This window comes from Emys orbicularis, chromosome 15 (assembly GCF_028017835.1).
Source record: "Emys orbicularis isolate rEmyOrb1 chromosome 15, rEmyOrb1.hap1, whole genome shotgun sequence".
In the NCBI taxonomy this organism is placed as follows: domain Eukaryota; kingdom Metazoa; phylum Chordata; order Testudines; family Emydidae; genus Emys; species Emys orbicularis.
In genome coordinates this window covers 18,057,217-18,070,927 of record NC_088697.1, presented here as the reverse complement: position 1 = coordinate 18,070,927, position 13,711 = coordinate 18,057,217, and the positions used below count along the sequence as shown (strand labels likewise).

At 58.3% G+C, this 13,711-nt stretch overlaps 1 protein-coding gene across 1 annotated transcript in view; it reads right to left on the bottom strand.

The window, feature by feature from the left end:
* VSIG10L2 (V-set and immunoglobulin domain containing 10 like 2) overlaps positions 1–11,350 on the bottom strand; it is a 29,003-nt gene extending 17,653 nt beyond the window's left edge. Inside the window, exons 1-5 of the mRNA XM_065417044.1 lie at positions 11,272–11,350; positions 9,412–9,759; positions 4,556–4,831; positions 3,721–3,996; positions 917–1,177 (exon numbers count right to left, since the gene is read on the bottom strand). Coding sequence (XP_065273116.1) covers positions 917–1,177; positions 3,721–3,996; positions 4,556–4,831; positions 9,412–9,759; positions 11,272–11,350 — 1,240 coding nt within the window. The remainder of the gene's footprint in view (positions 1–916; positions 1,178–3,720; positions 3,997–4,555; positions 4,832–9,411; positions 9,760–11,271) is intronic.
* Between the last annotated feature and the right edge of the window lie 2,361 nt (positions 11,351–13,711).

Sequence of the window (13,711 nt, the reverse complement as noted above, 5' to 3'; positions counted from 1 at the left end):
ACTGAGGGACCAGACCAGGCCATGAAGGAACCAGGAGAAAACATGCCAACATCCCTAACATTCCTCCACACCGCTGGAGACCTCCCTGCACCTCTCATGGGAGTCCTGAGCCCCTGGGTGCTTGGCTAGCTTGCTGACCACAGCACTCTCTGGGGTTTGCACCACCTGTGTCTGCTTCCACGGGACCAGCACGGCCTGCCGAGCCCGTCATCTTAGTCAGGCACAAGCGCCTCTTGGACATTTATGTCGTGACGCTGAGTTGGTTCATTGTGATGGGATGGGATGAGCGACATCATCCCATTGGGCAAAGCCGTCGCCGGGACATGATGTGACCTGGCACCACGATGGGGTTTTGCAGGCCCTGGAAGTGATTTCATGGCCTACAGGCACCGCACAAACAAAACCCCTCCAGAGTGAAGTGGTTCTGGAATACAGGCGAGCCTGGAGAGTTAGTCTCGTGGCCGCAGGGGTTCCTGACGCTGCAGCCATCTCGCCTGTAGGCCCAGTGTTTGCACTGGGGGCATCAGCACCTTATTCCTATTTCCGTTCTGGGAATGAGAGCCAGAGCAAAGCCAGCTCCTACACAAGTCACCTTCACTAGCCGTGTCACAGTGCTGCAATCAAGCAGTACCCCTGTAGCTCCCTGTTGCCAGACCAATGGTGCCATCTACCCAGGCCCCTGGAGCCCTGAATGTCCGCTTGAGGCCTTACAGCAAGCAGGGAGGAACTGCGCCCTTGTTTGGAGAGCTGCTTTCCACAGCATCAGCCTTGTTTCTACCTGCCAGCTGGAGACTCCATCTCCACAAGCTGGCGTGGGCTCTCAGGGGGCAGAGCACAGGACCTGGCTGCCTTACGGAAGGGGCAGCGGTGTTTCTATTCCTGGGCGGTACTGAGCGGGCAGGGCGAGGGTACTTACACACAGTGGTGGTGCAGACAGCATCCTCTCTGAGTGCTGGGTGGGAGGCCAGGCAGGTGTACGAGCTGCCGTTCCGGACGTCCACCCCTCGCTGGATTCTGGTAGCATTGGAGTAGGACGCCGCAGCGTCTGCTTCCCGGCCGGCTCTCACCCACCGCAGCCGCGCTGGGGGGAACCCGCCAGGCCACGAACACTGCAGAGCAATGTCCCGGAAATTGGCAGCAGGGACTGGTGTGCAGCTGGGCTTCCCCTCGGGCAGATCTGTGCGTGGGGCAAAGATTGTATCAACAGCAAGAGGAGTTAGCAACACCGGGAAGAACACAAGGCCTGCTGCCTGGCGCTGCCATGCACAGGAGCTGCACTGGGGCCAGGGAGTCAGGGACCATGGGGCAGCTCTGTCTGTGTGGCTCTGTGGGCTCTTCCCAATGGGGCCAGCTCCCTGGCGAAGCGCCGTAGGAGCAATGGAGAGGAGCAGGGAGAGCACAGGGTACTCGGCGACCTGCAACGTGCGTTTGGATCGCTAAGCCCAAGACGTGCTGGGCGGGCCCTGGCCACCGTCAGTGCTAAGGTGCGAACTTGAGGAGCAAGAGCAGCCGATGGAGACAGAGGTCGAGTTCCCTTTGGCATGTTGCTGTCCCTCTGGTACCACGAGACTGCTCCCCAGCAAGGCACCTGAGCCAGGGCCAGTGTGAGGGAGGGGCAGGGCAGGCATGTGGCCCCTCTTCCGTAAAGGCTGCCCCCTCACCGGAATGGTGGTTTGTACCCCTAGGTGGGGTAGCTGTGGCCTCAACCCAGGACCTTTGGAGTTTGCAGAGGGCAGAAAGCAGCAAGCTGGGGACGGGACAGCGACCCAGCGGCTCTGAGACGCTCTGGCACCCCTGGGACGGGACCGCGACCCAGCGGCTCTGAGACGCTCCGGCGCGCCGGGGACGGGACAGCGACCCAGTGGCTCTGAGACGCTCCGGCACCCCTGGGACGGGACAGCGACCCAGCGGCTCTGAGACGCTCCGGCGCGCCGGGGACGGGACAGCGACCCAGCGGCTCTGAGACGCTCCGGCGCGCCGGGGACGGGACAGCGACCCAGCGGCTCTGAGACGCTCCGGCGCGCCGGGGACGGGACAGCGACCCAGAGGCTCTGAGACGCTCCGGCACCCCTGGGACGGGACAGTGACCCAGCGGCTCTGAGACGCTCCGGCACCCCTGGGACGGGACAGCGACCCAGCGGCTCTGAGACGCTCCGGCGCGCCAGGGACGGGACAGCGACCCGGCGGCTCTGACATGCTCCGGCGCGCCGGGGACGGGACAGCGACCCAGCAGCTCTGAGACGCTCTGGCGCGACGGGGACGGGACAGTGACCCAGCGGCTCTGAGACGCTCCGGCGCGCCGGGGACGGGACAGCGACCCAGCGGCTCTGAGACGCTCCGGCGCGCCGGGGACGGGACAGCGACCCAGCGGCTCTGAGACGCTCCGGCGCCCCTGGGACGGGACAGCGACCCAGCGGCTCTGAGACGCTCCGGCGCGCCGGGGACGGGACAGCAACTTGGCGGCTCTGACATGCTCCGGTGCGCTGGGGACAGTCCGCAAGATGTCTCCCCCGCTGTGCGGAGCCAGAGACATTTGGACACAGCGTGAGCTGGCGCCGATTCTTCAGGTGGGTGCCAGCTTTGCAAGTGTCACAGTTTCAGTGCCTGTTGTTGACTAGAGTCAACCCCTCCCCCGGCTGCCGCAACCCTCCAGCACCCTCATGGCAAGCGTCCCCCTCGAGTGATGCTTTCCAGCTGCCGGAATCCACCCTGTCCCCATGACCAGTCCTTCCAACTCGCTGATCTGCCCAAATCCCCCTGCTCTCCTTGTGACAAGCCCCCAACCCACCTGCCAAGATCCCCTCCAGCCCCCCATGACAGTTCCTCCATCCCAGCCTCCCCACTGCCAGCATCCCCCCCATCAATATCTTGGAACGTGTCCAGTGGCCTCACCCAGAAATCTGGCCCCTCGAATGGCTGGCTCTGCTTGGAATGGGTTTGGACGGCTTGACACCTGGTCTAAATGAAGGGGGAGCAGGTGCATGTTGCGAGGAACAAAGCTACCGGCTCAGAGGCCTCAGCAGGGAATTCAGCTCTCTTACGCATTTCCGCTCCCCGGTCGCCGTCATCACTTGGCCCAGTGCCTCTCCCAGCGGCTCACTCTCCGGGCCCTCGTGCACCGCACCACAGCAGCCTAAGCTGCAGATCCAAACCAAGTGGAACCATCCGCACAGGTGTTTACTGCTGTGCTCGCCACGGCTGTGAGCAAACACTCTCTTCGCGACCATCTGCCAGACGACCTGCCTCTGGATCACTTACACACCCCGTCTCTGCTCCCCCACGGCCCAGCTGGAGGAGCCCGACCGGAAAGAACACAACAGCTGCCTTAGGCTACACACGCCATCGATCTCACAACACTGCCCCCCTTCCGTCCCGAGGTGCTAAGCCCTGAGTGATACTGGTCCTGTGGAAGGGGCTATTCTACTCTCACCAAGGTTGGGTCCCTGCTTGGTCTGGATCATGCAGGACCAACAGAGGTAGAAACCTCTCCGTTCTTCTCATGAGACTTAAACTGCCCACGCTCAAGCTTGAAGAGCTCTTCCCTAGCTTCCTGGTACCTCTTTAGCTAACGGGTGACCATGAGAATCAAAGAAGGGAAGTAAGGGAGGGAAATGCAGAGGACAGAGAAGATGGGACCAGAAGGGGGATGCCGCTGCACATGCCAGAGAGAGCGCATACCCAGATGGCCGCGTGCCCAGCCACGGGGAGGGACGCACTTACAGTAGACGGTGAGGATGATGGTGGTCTGAGTGCGCGTATTGAGGTGTGTGTTTTGGGCCAGGCAGGTGTAGGTGCCCGTCTGAGTCCGGGAGATCTTGGCTATCACATACTTCTGGCCGGAGTAGATCTGGGAGCTGTTGTAAAACCAGATGTAGTGGCTGGGCGGGTTGGAAGGGGCCAGGCAGGTCAGGATCACCTCCTCCTGCTCGTTAGCTGAGAAGCCGTTCTGGTTAATAGCAAACGGCTCAACGTTGATCACGGGTTCATCAGGGCCATCTGCAGAATGAAGCAGGAGGTGGTTAGCACCTGGCTGATGGCAGGAAGGGGAGGGGCTCTGTTCAGATGACCGTCCGGCAACTGGATCGTTTATCTGAATCTTTTTGGTCCAGGAATAGGACGTGGGGCTCTGTAGCCCAGGAATGGCAGAGGGGTCCGCTCTGACCCCCAATGCTGGGGGCAGGGATGGGGTTAGGACCCCCAAAGTGGTTGCCAGCAGTTGTTTTCTGGGGGGATCATCATCTTATTCCCATTCCAAATCCTCAGTCCTTGTCAGACACCGGGGCAGCTGGGCTGCTGCTTGGGCCACGTGCCCAGGGGTGCCTGGGAAGCAGCACAAGGATTCTGGGCCGGGGGGAAAAGAGTCTGGAAGCCCTGGTTATGTTCTCTGGAGACGCTCTTTAGGGGCCTAGTGCTGGGAGGTGCTGAGAACCCCAGTTCCCACCGGCCTTGGTAGGGGTTATGGGCACTCAGCAGCTGGCAGGATCGGGCCTGGAGGGGGGCGTGTGACAGCAAAGCAGAGGGGCAGGACGTTTGCTCCTGCCTGCAGGTCACCTACAAATGACGTCGAGATACATCCTGTCGCTGGTCTGGCTGTTGACCTCGTTGTGGGCGGTGCAGGCGTACCAGCCCATGTCAGTCCGGTTAGCCGCCGTCAGGTTCAGCAGCCCGCCGGCAGCTTCCGCGACAGCCACCGCACCCTCCCTGTTGGTGTGGCGGTGCCAGGAGTACCCGATGGGAGGCGTCCCCTCCTTCACCGCACACGTCATTGTCACCACCGTGCCTTCCACCGGCGTGGGGTCGGTCATCTGCAGGAAGGGCTTCGGAACGGGAACTAGGGGAGACCAAACACACAGCTCGGATGTGAGCTCACCCGCTGCAGCCTCTTCTGATGCACTCTGCCCCGTTCCCCATCCAATCCATTCCAAACTGCCCCGTTCCATCCCTCATCACCACGTCCCCCTCCATGCTCTCCATCCAGCTGGCTCCAGTCCCATCTCAGCCAAGCCAATCCTTTCATACTAATCCCTTCCATTATGACCTGCTCCGTTCTTTTCCAAGCCAGCCCTTGCTACTAGAATCTTGTCCATTACACTCCCAGGCGTGTGATTTTTCTGCTGTGCCCTTCAGACCCACACTAACGAATTGCTAGAGACAGAGGGAAGGTTCTAGGGAGCCATAAAGAGGCGGGGTCGGTCAGCCCCCCACGATGGAAGCTGCTCCCAATGCAGCGTGGTCTCGGATGATCATTCAGCACAGACGTCAGCTCAGAGGGAGGTGGGGCAGCAGGAGGGGGCTGGACAGTCCTGCAGAGAAAGGCTCTGGGGGGTACAGAGACAGCTGAGGCGGGACTAGGCGGGGAGGAGGTCAGAGGGGCCAGGGAGCCATGAGTGGCTGGGGGAAGGAGGCAGTGGGAGGTTGGACAGGTGGTGGGGAGAGGGAAGAAGATTAAGGCTTCCCAGCCTCCCACTGTTTTTGAAGGATTGAACTGGAGGGCAGCAAGTGTCCAGGCCCTGGTGCTGATGAGCTGGGGTGCAGGCCAGCTGCAGCACTCACCCTCTGAAGCCTGCTGGAGCCCAGAGTCTACGGGGGAGCTGCCCAGATGGTTCATCACAGAGCCAGGATAGGGGCAGCCAGCTCCCAGCCCCAGAGCCAGCTGGCTGCCCTCCACAGAGATGGAGCTAGCAGGGCACTGGGACCTGACCAGGCATGCTGGGGATGGGGGAGTACACAGGGAAGGCATTTCCTGGATCAGACCACGGCTTCCTTCCCCAGCCTGAGGGGGCAGCAGGGGCGGGAGGGCAGCTCTCCCCGGCCTCCCTCCGGGAAGTGGGGAGAGCAATCCCCTCTCATCCTGCCCTGCCAAGACGCGTGCTGGGCACCAAAGCTCTGTACCACCTATGGTGCCCTCTCGGGATCTCGCTCTGACCCCTCTCCCCAGGGGGAGAACTGTACAGGGTCCAGCCAAGCCCCGTGACCTGGCTGCCGGGCTCTGCGCAGCGCCAGTACCAGAGCCCTCCGCTGACTGACTGGTGCACCATGGGGGAGAGCCAATGCCCACTGACATCAATGAGAGCTCTGGGTCAGGGGAGCGGAGAGCTGGCTTTGGAGATAAATGCCTTGAGTTCTTCTTCTAACAAACATCCAGTGCCCGCCAGTAGTGGCCCCAGGACCAGCAGTAACTCTCCTGTCAATAGGGATGTCTGGATCCGGGTGTTAGTCTAGGCCCCTCCAGGGCCCAGATTCTCCACTGCTTCGCACTTGGTGGAGCCATTTACAGTGGTGCCGAGCAAGAGCCAAGTGCGTACAAAAGGCTCCCTGATCAGAATTCTCCACTCACTCCAGGGGCAGTGGCCTGTCCCCACAGTGCACACGTGTATCTGTGCTGGGGACATGCCTGCCCTAGGTGGGTCTGCTGGTGACTAACTCTGGTGGCCCTGCCAGGTACCACAGGAATCCAGTGGCTGGCTGCTGTGATACCATCTCTCATGATTTTATTATAAGCCTGATGATATTTGGTGTTTTTCTTAAAGCCCCAGCTCCTGGAGTCAGGTGATGACACGAGCTTCTCAGCTGGCATGAAAAACAGTAAGTGGCTGTGGAGAAAAGTGCGTAAACGTGACCCAAGGCAGCCAAAAAGTTCCCCCAAAAGCACCAAAACGGCATATTTTTTATAAATCTCATGATTTTAAAGCCACTTTCATGAATTTGGGGGGCACCTGACTCATGACTTTTGACCTCTTAGGGTTTGTGATGCCAAGGCTGGTTTGTGCCTGGCCAGTGGACTCTCAGCCCCTTGGTTTTACAAAGCAGCCCAGAGGAGCAGTGTCCACCCCAGAGCCATCGGCGCTGCAGGCTGGGAACCATTCGAGCGAGAGCACTTGCTATGTCACGGCGAGTGACTGTCTGGCTGGAGCCCGCCTCTGTCACTTGGCACGGCTGCCTCAGCAGCAGCTGCACATGTGCCTCTGTTCTTGGCTGCTGGAGGTACTCTTTGATGCTGCACTTGATTGATTCTGTGCCCAGGGCAGATTGAAAACCTCTGCACGGTTCAGATCAGAGGGGACCCGGGGGGAGGGAGCACCCCGCCCCCACCATTAAAATGTGCCGCTTCAGCTGACAGATCCGTGTGTGGCCTCTGATTTTTGGTGCCCAACTCGACACACCCATGGCCTGATTCTCAGAGCTGCTCAGCACCCACAATCCCAAATGGAGTGGTAGGAGCTGCGGGGGCTCTCCTCTGCTGTAATGCCTGTAAGAGCTTGACAACCAGCTGAGACCACTGCTGGTCATGCTAGCCAATATTGCCTCCTTTCTCTCCCCATCCATCTGTCTGTAGCCACCTAATTCTTGTCTTAGACTTAGACGGTAAGCTCTTCGGGGTAGGGACTGTCTTTCTGTTCTGTGTTTGTACAGCGCCTAGCACCATGGGGCCCTGGGCCATGAGCAGGGCTCCTTGGTGCCACCACAGCAATAAATAACTGAAGCACCCCAAATCAGAGGCTAATATTGAAAAAATTTGGCTCTAACCTCCCCCTGCCTCAGTTTCCCCATCTGTAAATGAGAATAGTTATCCTCACCCTCCTTACCAGGGCAAGCTCGGTTCACTGAGTGCTCTAGGGTACTCCCAGGGCAGGCATCAGACAAATGCCAGGTGTTAGAATTCCTAGAACAGGTTGCTATTCCCAGGAAGTTTATTCAGAGAGTTTTCCCACCAACTGATGAGTAAATAATCCCCCTCTACGGAGCAGACAATGAATTGTTCGCAAACGTGTCCCATCCATCAGTCAATGAATTACTAGCGAGTCATTTTCCCAGCTCTGCCTTGTCGCCATGATTGTTTTCGCCCCAAATCTCTCCCTTTTTATAGCTCCAGTGATCGTGGTACGGATGCTAACAGCACCTGGCTCACACGGCTTTGATGTGCGCTGGAATAAACACCTGATGGGACTGGAATTCTTTGGCCTTTGATATACAGGAGGTCCAACTAGGGGATCTAATCAGTCCCTTCTGGCCTCAAACTCTGAATGAACCTATGAAATGTTCTGTCTTTATGAGAGTCACAGTTTGCAGCTAATACTGAAGAGAAAGCCAAAGGGCTTTGAGCCCTGGACAGATGACAGCTCTTCCATCGGCAGCGAGCCTCTGTGCTCTAGATTCATGGACATACCAGCGGGAAGTGGCTGCCCGGCACTGAGCGACATTCTTCAGGAAGATAATCTCCCAGCAACCAAGAAGTATTTGCCAGTGGAGTCTATCCAACCCCAGCCAGCAGAGTGCATGTGAACAGACACACTGCACGGGGAGGAGCTGAGAACCGCTGGGTGTCCCAGGAAAGGTGGGATATACACCCCTCATGGGTCCGGCAGAAAATCCCTGACAGTAACCGGCAGGAATACTGGGATTCGGCCACAATGCTGCAGCTCCACCTGCAGCTCCGGATGGATTTCAAGGGGTCTAAGTGTGCCTGCTTAGATTGCTGAGCAGAACATCTGCTTTGCTTTGCACCAGCTTGCGCGATGATGCAGAATGTGACTTCTGCGTGGCCGCGTAGGACACCATTCTGCTCAGCAGGGTGCCTGGGGATATCCCTCTCTCCCTGGCAGTCTCTAGCCAGGTGAGATCCAGGCACAGAGGGCACGCAGAACGCCAGGGCCCAGAGATGAGAATGCCATTGTGCCCACAGATTGTGCTGTTGTGGTTAAGGTCAGTAAGGCAGCCCTGCCGTCTCACTCACTCCCATCACACAACCCCGTGCCAAAGGGGGCTCTTCAGGTTGCTCCTGACCGAGGGGAATGTTGGCCATGCTACACAAGGCCTTGTAGCACAGGGTCAGGAGAGGAGCCTCCAGATGGAAGCAGAGGAAGTCCTATTTTTGGAGGCATTGAGAACTAAGCCCTTTGGGGCAAGGACTGCCTGTTTGTTCGGTGTTTGTACAGCACCTAGCACAGCAGTGTCTGGTCCTAGGCACTACCACAATATAATAAGGACAGGCTGGATTAGGCAGCAGAGAACATATTGCATGGGACATCTTGGGAGGGTGGAACAGCTGGGACCAAATGGGTCTCTTCCGTCTCCCTTCATCTTTGCAGGCAGCAAAGGGCAGCTTCACCTGCAGGGATACGAGGCACAGACAAGTGGGGGTGCGTGTGCAGCGATTGGATGAGATGGTTGGGCGTCGGGGCCCCTGGATTCTAGTCCCACCCTGGGTGTGACCCGCTTCCCCTCCCTCTGCCTCAGTTTGCCTGCTGCGGTTGCGCCCCACCTCAGTGGGGTGGGTCTGCGAGGGTTGTAACAGGGCACTCGAGAAGGGAGCACAGTAGGACTGTGGCTTCGGGTTGGGGGACCCTGACTGGTGCCTCTGTATACTTGTTCAGAGAGTCCCAGAGGTGACGCGGCCTCCACGCTACCTACCCAGCACGACCAGCTCTATGTAGAAGTAGCCCACTTTGATCTCGCCGTCCTCCTCGAACATCGCCTGGCACATGAAACGCCCTTGGGCAGCCGTCTGCAGGTCGCTCACTTCCAGGGTGCCGTTCTGCAGGTTCACCTGCCCCAGGGCCGCAGAAGCCTTCTCCACCTTGGACTCTATCCCGTTGCTGATGGCAACGGCCCTGGGCACCAGCGAGCCCAGCTTGGTGAAGCTCCAGAAAACCACCATGGGCGAGACCACGTCGCCGCACGCCAGCTGCACGGACTGGTGCCGCACCCCCCGCACGGCCTGCTCCTCGTACTTCGCATCGCCCGGGTGGAGTAGCTGAGCTGGGGTGAACAAGAGAGGAAGGATGGGCCAGGGGTTAGAGCGGCAGCCTGAGACTCAGGAGACCGGGGATCAGTTCCCTACTCTGGCACAGGCTCTTGCTGCATCACTTCCCCTTTGCTCAATGGGGATACAGCACTGTCTGCGTTGTGGGGATGGATACGGGGACGGTTGGGAGGTGCTGGTAATAGGCACTGAAGACAGCGTAAGAGAACAGTGTCCCCTGGAGCTCTAGGTAGCTGCCCCCAGCATCAGCAGGTTTTCCCAAGGGATAGAATTTAAAACTTTGCCCGTAACACTTGTTTTGTGTTCTCTTAGCAGGCGAGAGCCTGGAAACACACAGCTAGGGAAGAGGAAGGACCAAATCCACAAAGGGAATTGGGGCCACTGGTATCCCAGAAAGAGCCTATTTGACACAGTGCAGTCGGTGCTCCATAGAATATCAGGGTTGGAAGGGACCTCAGGAGGTCATGTAGTCCAACCCCCTGCTCAAAGCAGGGCCAATCCCCAATTTTTGCCCCAGATGCCTAAGTGGCCCCCTCAAGGATTGAACTCACAACCCGGGGTTTAGCAGGCCAATGCTCAACCCACTGAGCTACCCCTCCCCCCATGTTTACACTTGGAGGGCATTCGGGGCTGGCCCTGTAGGATGCACAGCACAGGGGCAGTGTCATTCCCCACCCACAAGCTGCATCCTGCCAGGGTGAGAGGGGAGCTCATGCTGCCCGGCCCGTTCGGCTCGTGAGACGGCCAAGCATGGGGGTGGCTCTGCGATGTGGGGTCCTGTCCCCTAGGGACTCCCCCGAGCTCAGCCTTTCAAAGGGAATCTGTTCCAGGGGGTTGGCAGCCCCTCCAGCTAAGGACAGAGAGGAATCCATTTAACCGAGAGCGACGCGTCCCCCGAGAGGAGGGGTGGGCGGCAGCAGAGAAATGGAGCCTGCTGAAATCTGTGCTGCGTAGGCCTTGGCTCCCGGGAGAGGCGCTGCTGAGCCAGGAGGAGGTTTCCAGCACAGTGCCCCACGTCTGGATAATCTGAGGGAGCTGCTCAAGGACCTGGCAGGATTAGCACGGCTCGGGTCGCAAGAGATCGATAGGGATCCAGATAGGGCTGGGCGTTCATACCAGTCACAGGACGGTCCGGAGTTATCAGTGCGAATATTAGTAACCCATCAATATCATAGCGACTCTCAAGAGCTTTGGGAAGGGTTATAAACCCTCCTGCTTCTGCACATAAGCCCCAAACTCTAACTACTGGGGGCTGGGACTGGGCGTGCTGGTTATTTGGAATTAACCCTTTGCTTCCTCCCATGGATTTGTCGCACCAGGTTCACTGCGCCTTGTATCATCATGTGCACCAGAGCAAAGTGCTGCCGGCTCAGCATGGGGCCGTTTGTGTTGGCGTCGCACAGGTGCAGGGCACTGGGCAATTGGGCCCTTAGCAATGTACCGAGCCCATTCTCTCTGCATGGGAGCCGTTGCCCAGGGATCTGGCTGAGCCAGAGCACGGTACTCACCGTAAGCCACCATCGGAAGAAGGCAAAATATTTTCAGCAGGTTTCTAAACGGTGAGTTCCTGGCTGGTCCATAATCCATGTCTCCATGTCACTCTGAGAGAGAGACAATCAGCCCTTAGCTGCCTCCACACTGGTGCATCTCACTCTGCACCCAGTCCCGCTGCCACTTTTCTCACCTCCTGGTGAGTCCGAAGCCCTGTAGAATCTCTGTGGTGCGGGAGCAGGACGTGTCTGTCTCCTCTTTCAATCTCCCATCCGCCTAAATGCAGCCCAGTTCGGTCTCAGGTTACTCTGGATAGTCCCTGATTAGTCCTCAATTATTCATATCCCTTCTCTTCCTTAATCACTTTTCCTTGATCTATTATGCAGGCGCCTCTTTACGGAGTCACCTGTCGCATTCCCTTGGCCTGGTGTCTCACGTTCATGGAAATCTGAATTGAAACAACGGACGAGTCCCCAAGGGCGGATCTGGGGTCTGATGGTCAGGGACTGGGGTGCTGCCCAGAGCTGTGCAGGTCAGGGCCCTCTCCCTGCACCAAAGCCGTAGCTGTGCTTGAAGCGTCAGGTTATCACAGACTCCAGAGCAAACTGCCTCACCAACAGACCCAGGGCCCCATTATTGGGTGTAGCTTGGGTGGGGGGGCAGCATCCCTCTCCTCCCAGCACCTCCAGGCGACAGCCTAGAAATCCCCGCCTGTGTTTCAGGCTAGGGCCTCTCTGCCCCTCCAGTGAGTGGGGCTGCGGTCTCTCTCAGTGTGTGTGCGCACCTGGGGGGGGGGGGGGGGGCTGCCAAGCACCGGGCTGGGCTTGATGCAGAGTACGAGGGAGGGCATCATCTTCCCCCTTTGAAGACATGGGCCCCCGAGAAGGCCCAGCCAGTGTCTCTGGTCATTTCATGCACTGAGCTAAGGAGGGTGCAAATCTGAAACCTGCCTGGGACCTTCCCAAGAGAGGCTATATAATGTAAGCTGGACAGTGGGGCTGTGTCTGGCTGCATCCGAGGATGTTCCCATCCTAGCCTTGGCATCTCTGCCCAGCTGGCCTTGCAGAAACGACCCTGTATTGTGGGCCCCGTTCAGAGCAGACACTCAGGGGAGAAAGGCAGCATTTGCCATATCAGAAAAGTCCATCAGTCCATCTGGACCTGCCCCAGTGCTTCCTGGGAAACCAGTGCCTCCAACCCATAATGCACCTGGCTATTTGTGCAGAGCTGAACATAAGAGGCACATTTCCTTCCTGACCCCTGCTGAGGGGTCAGCTGAAACATGAAAGCAGGAGACCCAATCACCCTTATCCCAGAGCGTAAAACTAGCAATGGTCTTACCCAGCCCCTTCACAAAGCCAGCTACCATGTGGCCTCTTCCAGCCAGGAGCCCATTTCCCTGGCACCTTCTCATGGGCTGGGGGGAGCTTTCAGAGTTGAGTCTGTGGGGGAGCCTGCTGTCAGTTACAACGGTTTCCAGAGACGGAAGAAAGCAGCACCCCGAGTCTCAACAGGTGAAACAAGATTTCGATGGGTTGCTGCTTAGTATTTGCAGTCTGCCTCCCGGAGGAGCCAGGTTAGGTATCCACCGTGTCATTTATTCATGACTGGGGTGGCCGGTGGGTTTAACTTTCATCCAGGCTTTAAAAACAAACCCATCAGCTGAGCAGCACCCATCAAGCTCAGGGAGCCACTGGGACTGCCCAGGGGCCAGGTCTCGACAGGACTGTGTGGTCCTCTACAGCGCAGACACTGGCAGCTAGGGGAACATCTGCTTTCCAGGCCTACCCACCATGTAAACCCCACTGGGACAGATTCGTTACCATCACGTCCTGGAAACTCGATCCCTTCGCTCCACTCAGCCCTGCCCCGTCCGCCTCAGCTGGTCTCAGCCACCCCCCACTCAGCCTCTCAGGCCTGCTCTTCTGTAGCCCACGACATCACTCACTCTCTGTGGCTTGCCACAGCTTGTGGGCATGGCAGCCAGATGTGCGGTATGCACCCTCTGGGTCAGCTAGTTTGGACCAGGACTGGGTGATGATGGACTCAGTTGAGGAATGTGCAGCCCCTGACACAACTGGAACCTCCAAACATTTTCCTTAGTGATGCTCTGCTACTTCCTGACTGGCAGGAGAAGTCTTGATGCATGAAGACTCTGGCCACCCCTGCTCACTGCCTTTGACTTTCACCAGGACTTTCCTTAGGACGGAAAATGATGCAGATGGACAGTCTGCTCATTGACTGTGATAATTCTCCAGAGGGGGACAATTGCTGAGGCCTGGACTTGTCCATTCTGGGATGTACCGAAGGACACTGCAATGGAGTTTGGTGCACAGGACAGCAAACCTAGTGCTGCTGACCGGTGCTAGCTTGACATCTCTGGAGAGTGAAATCTGCCTGTTCACATCTGTCCGTCCCTTGCCCTGGAGCTGGGTAACCTGTGTCTGGGGTCAGAGA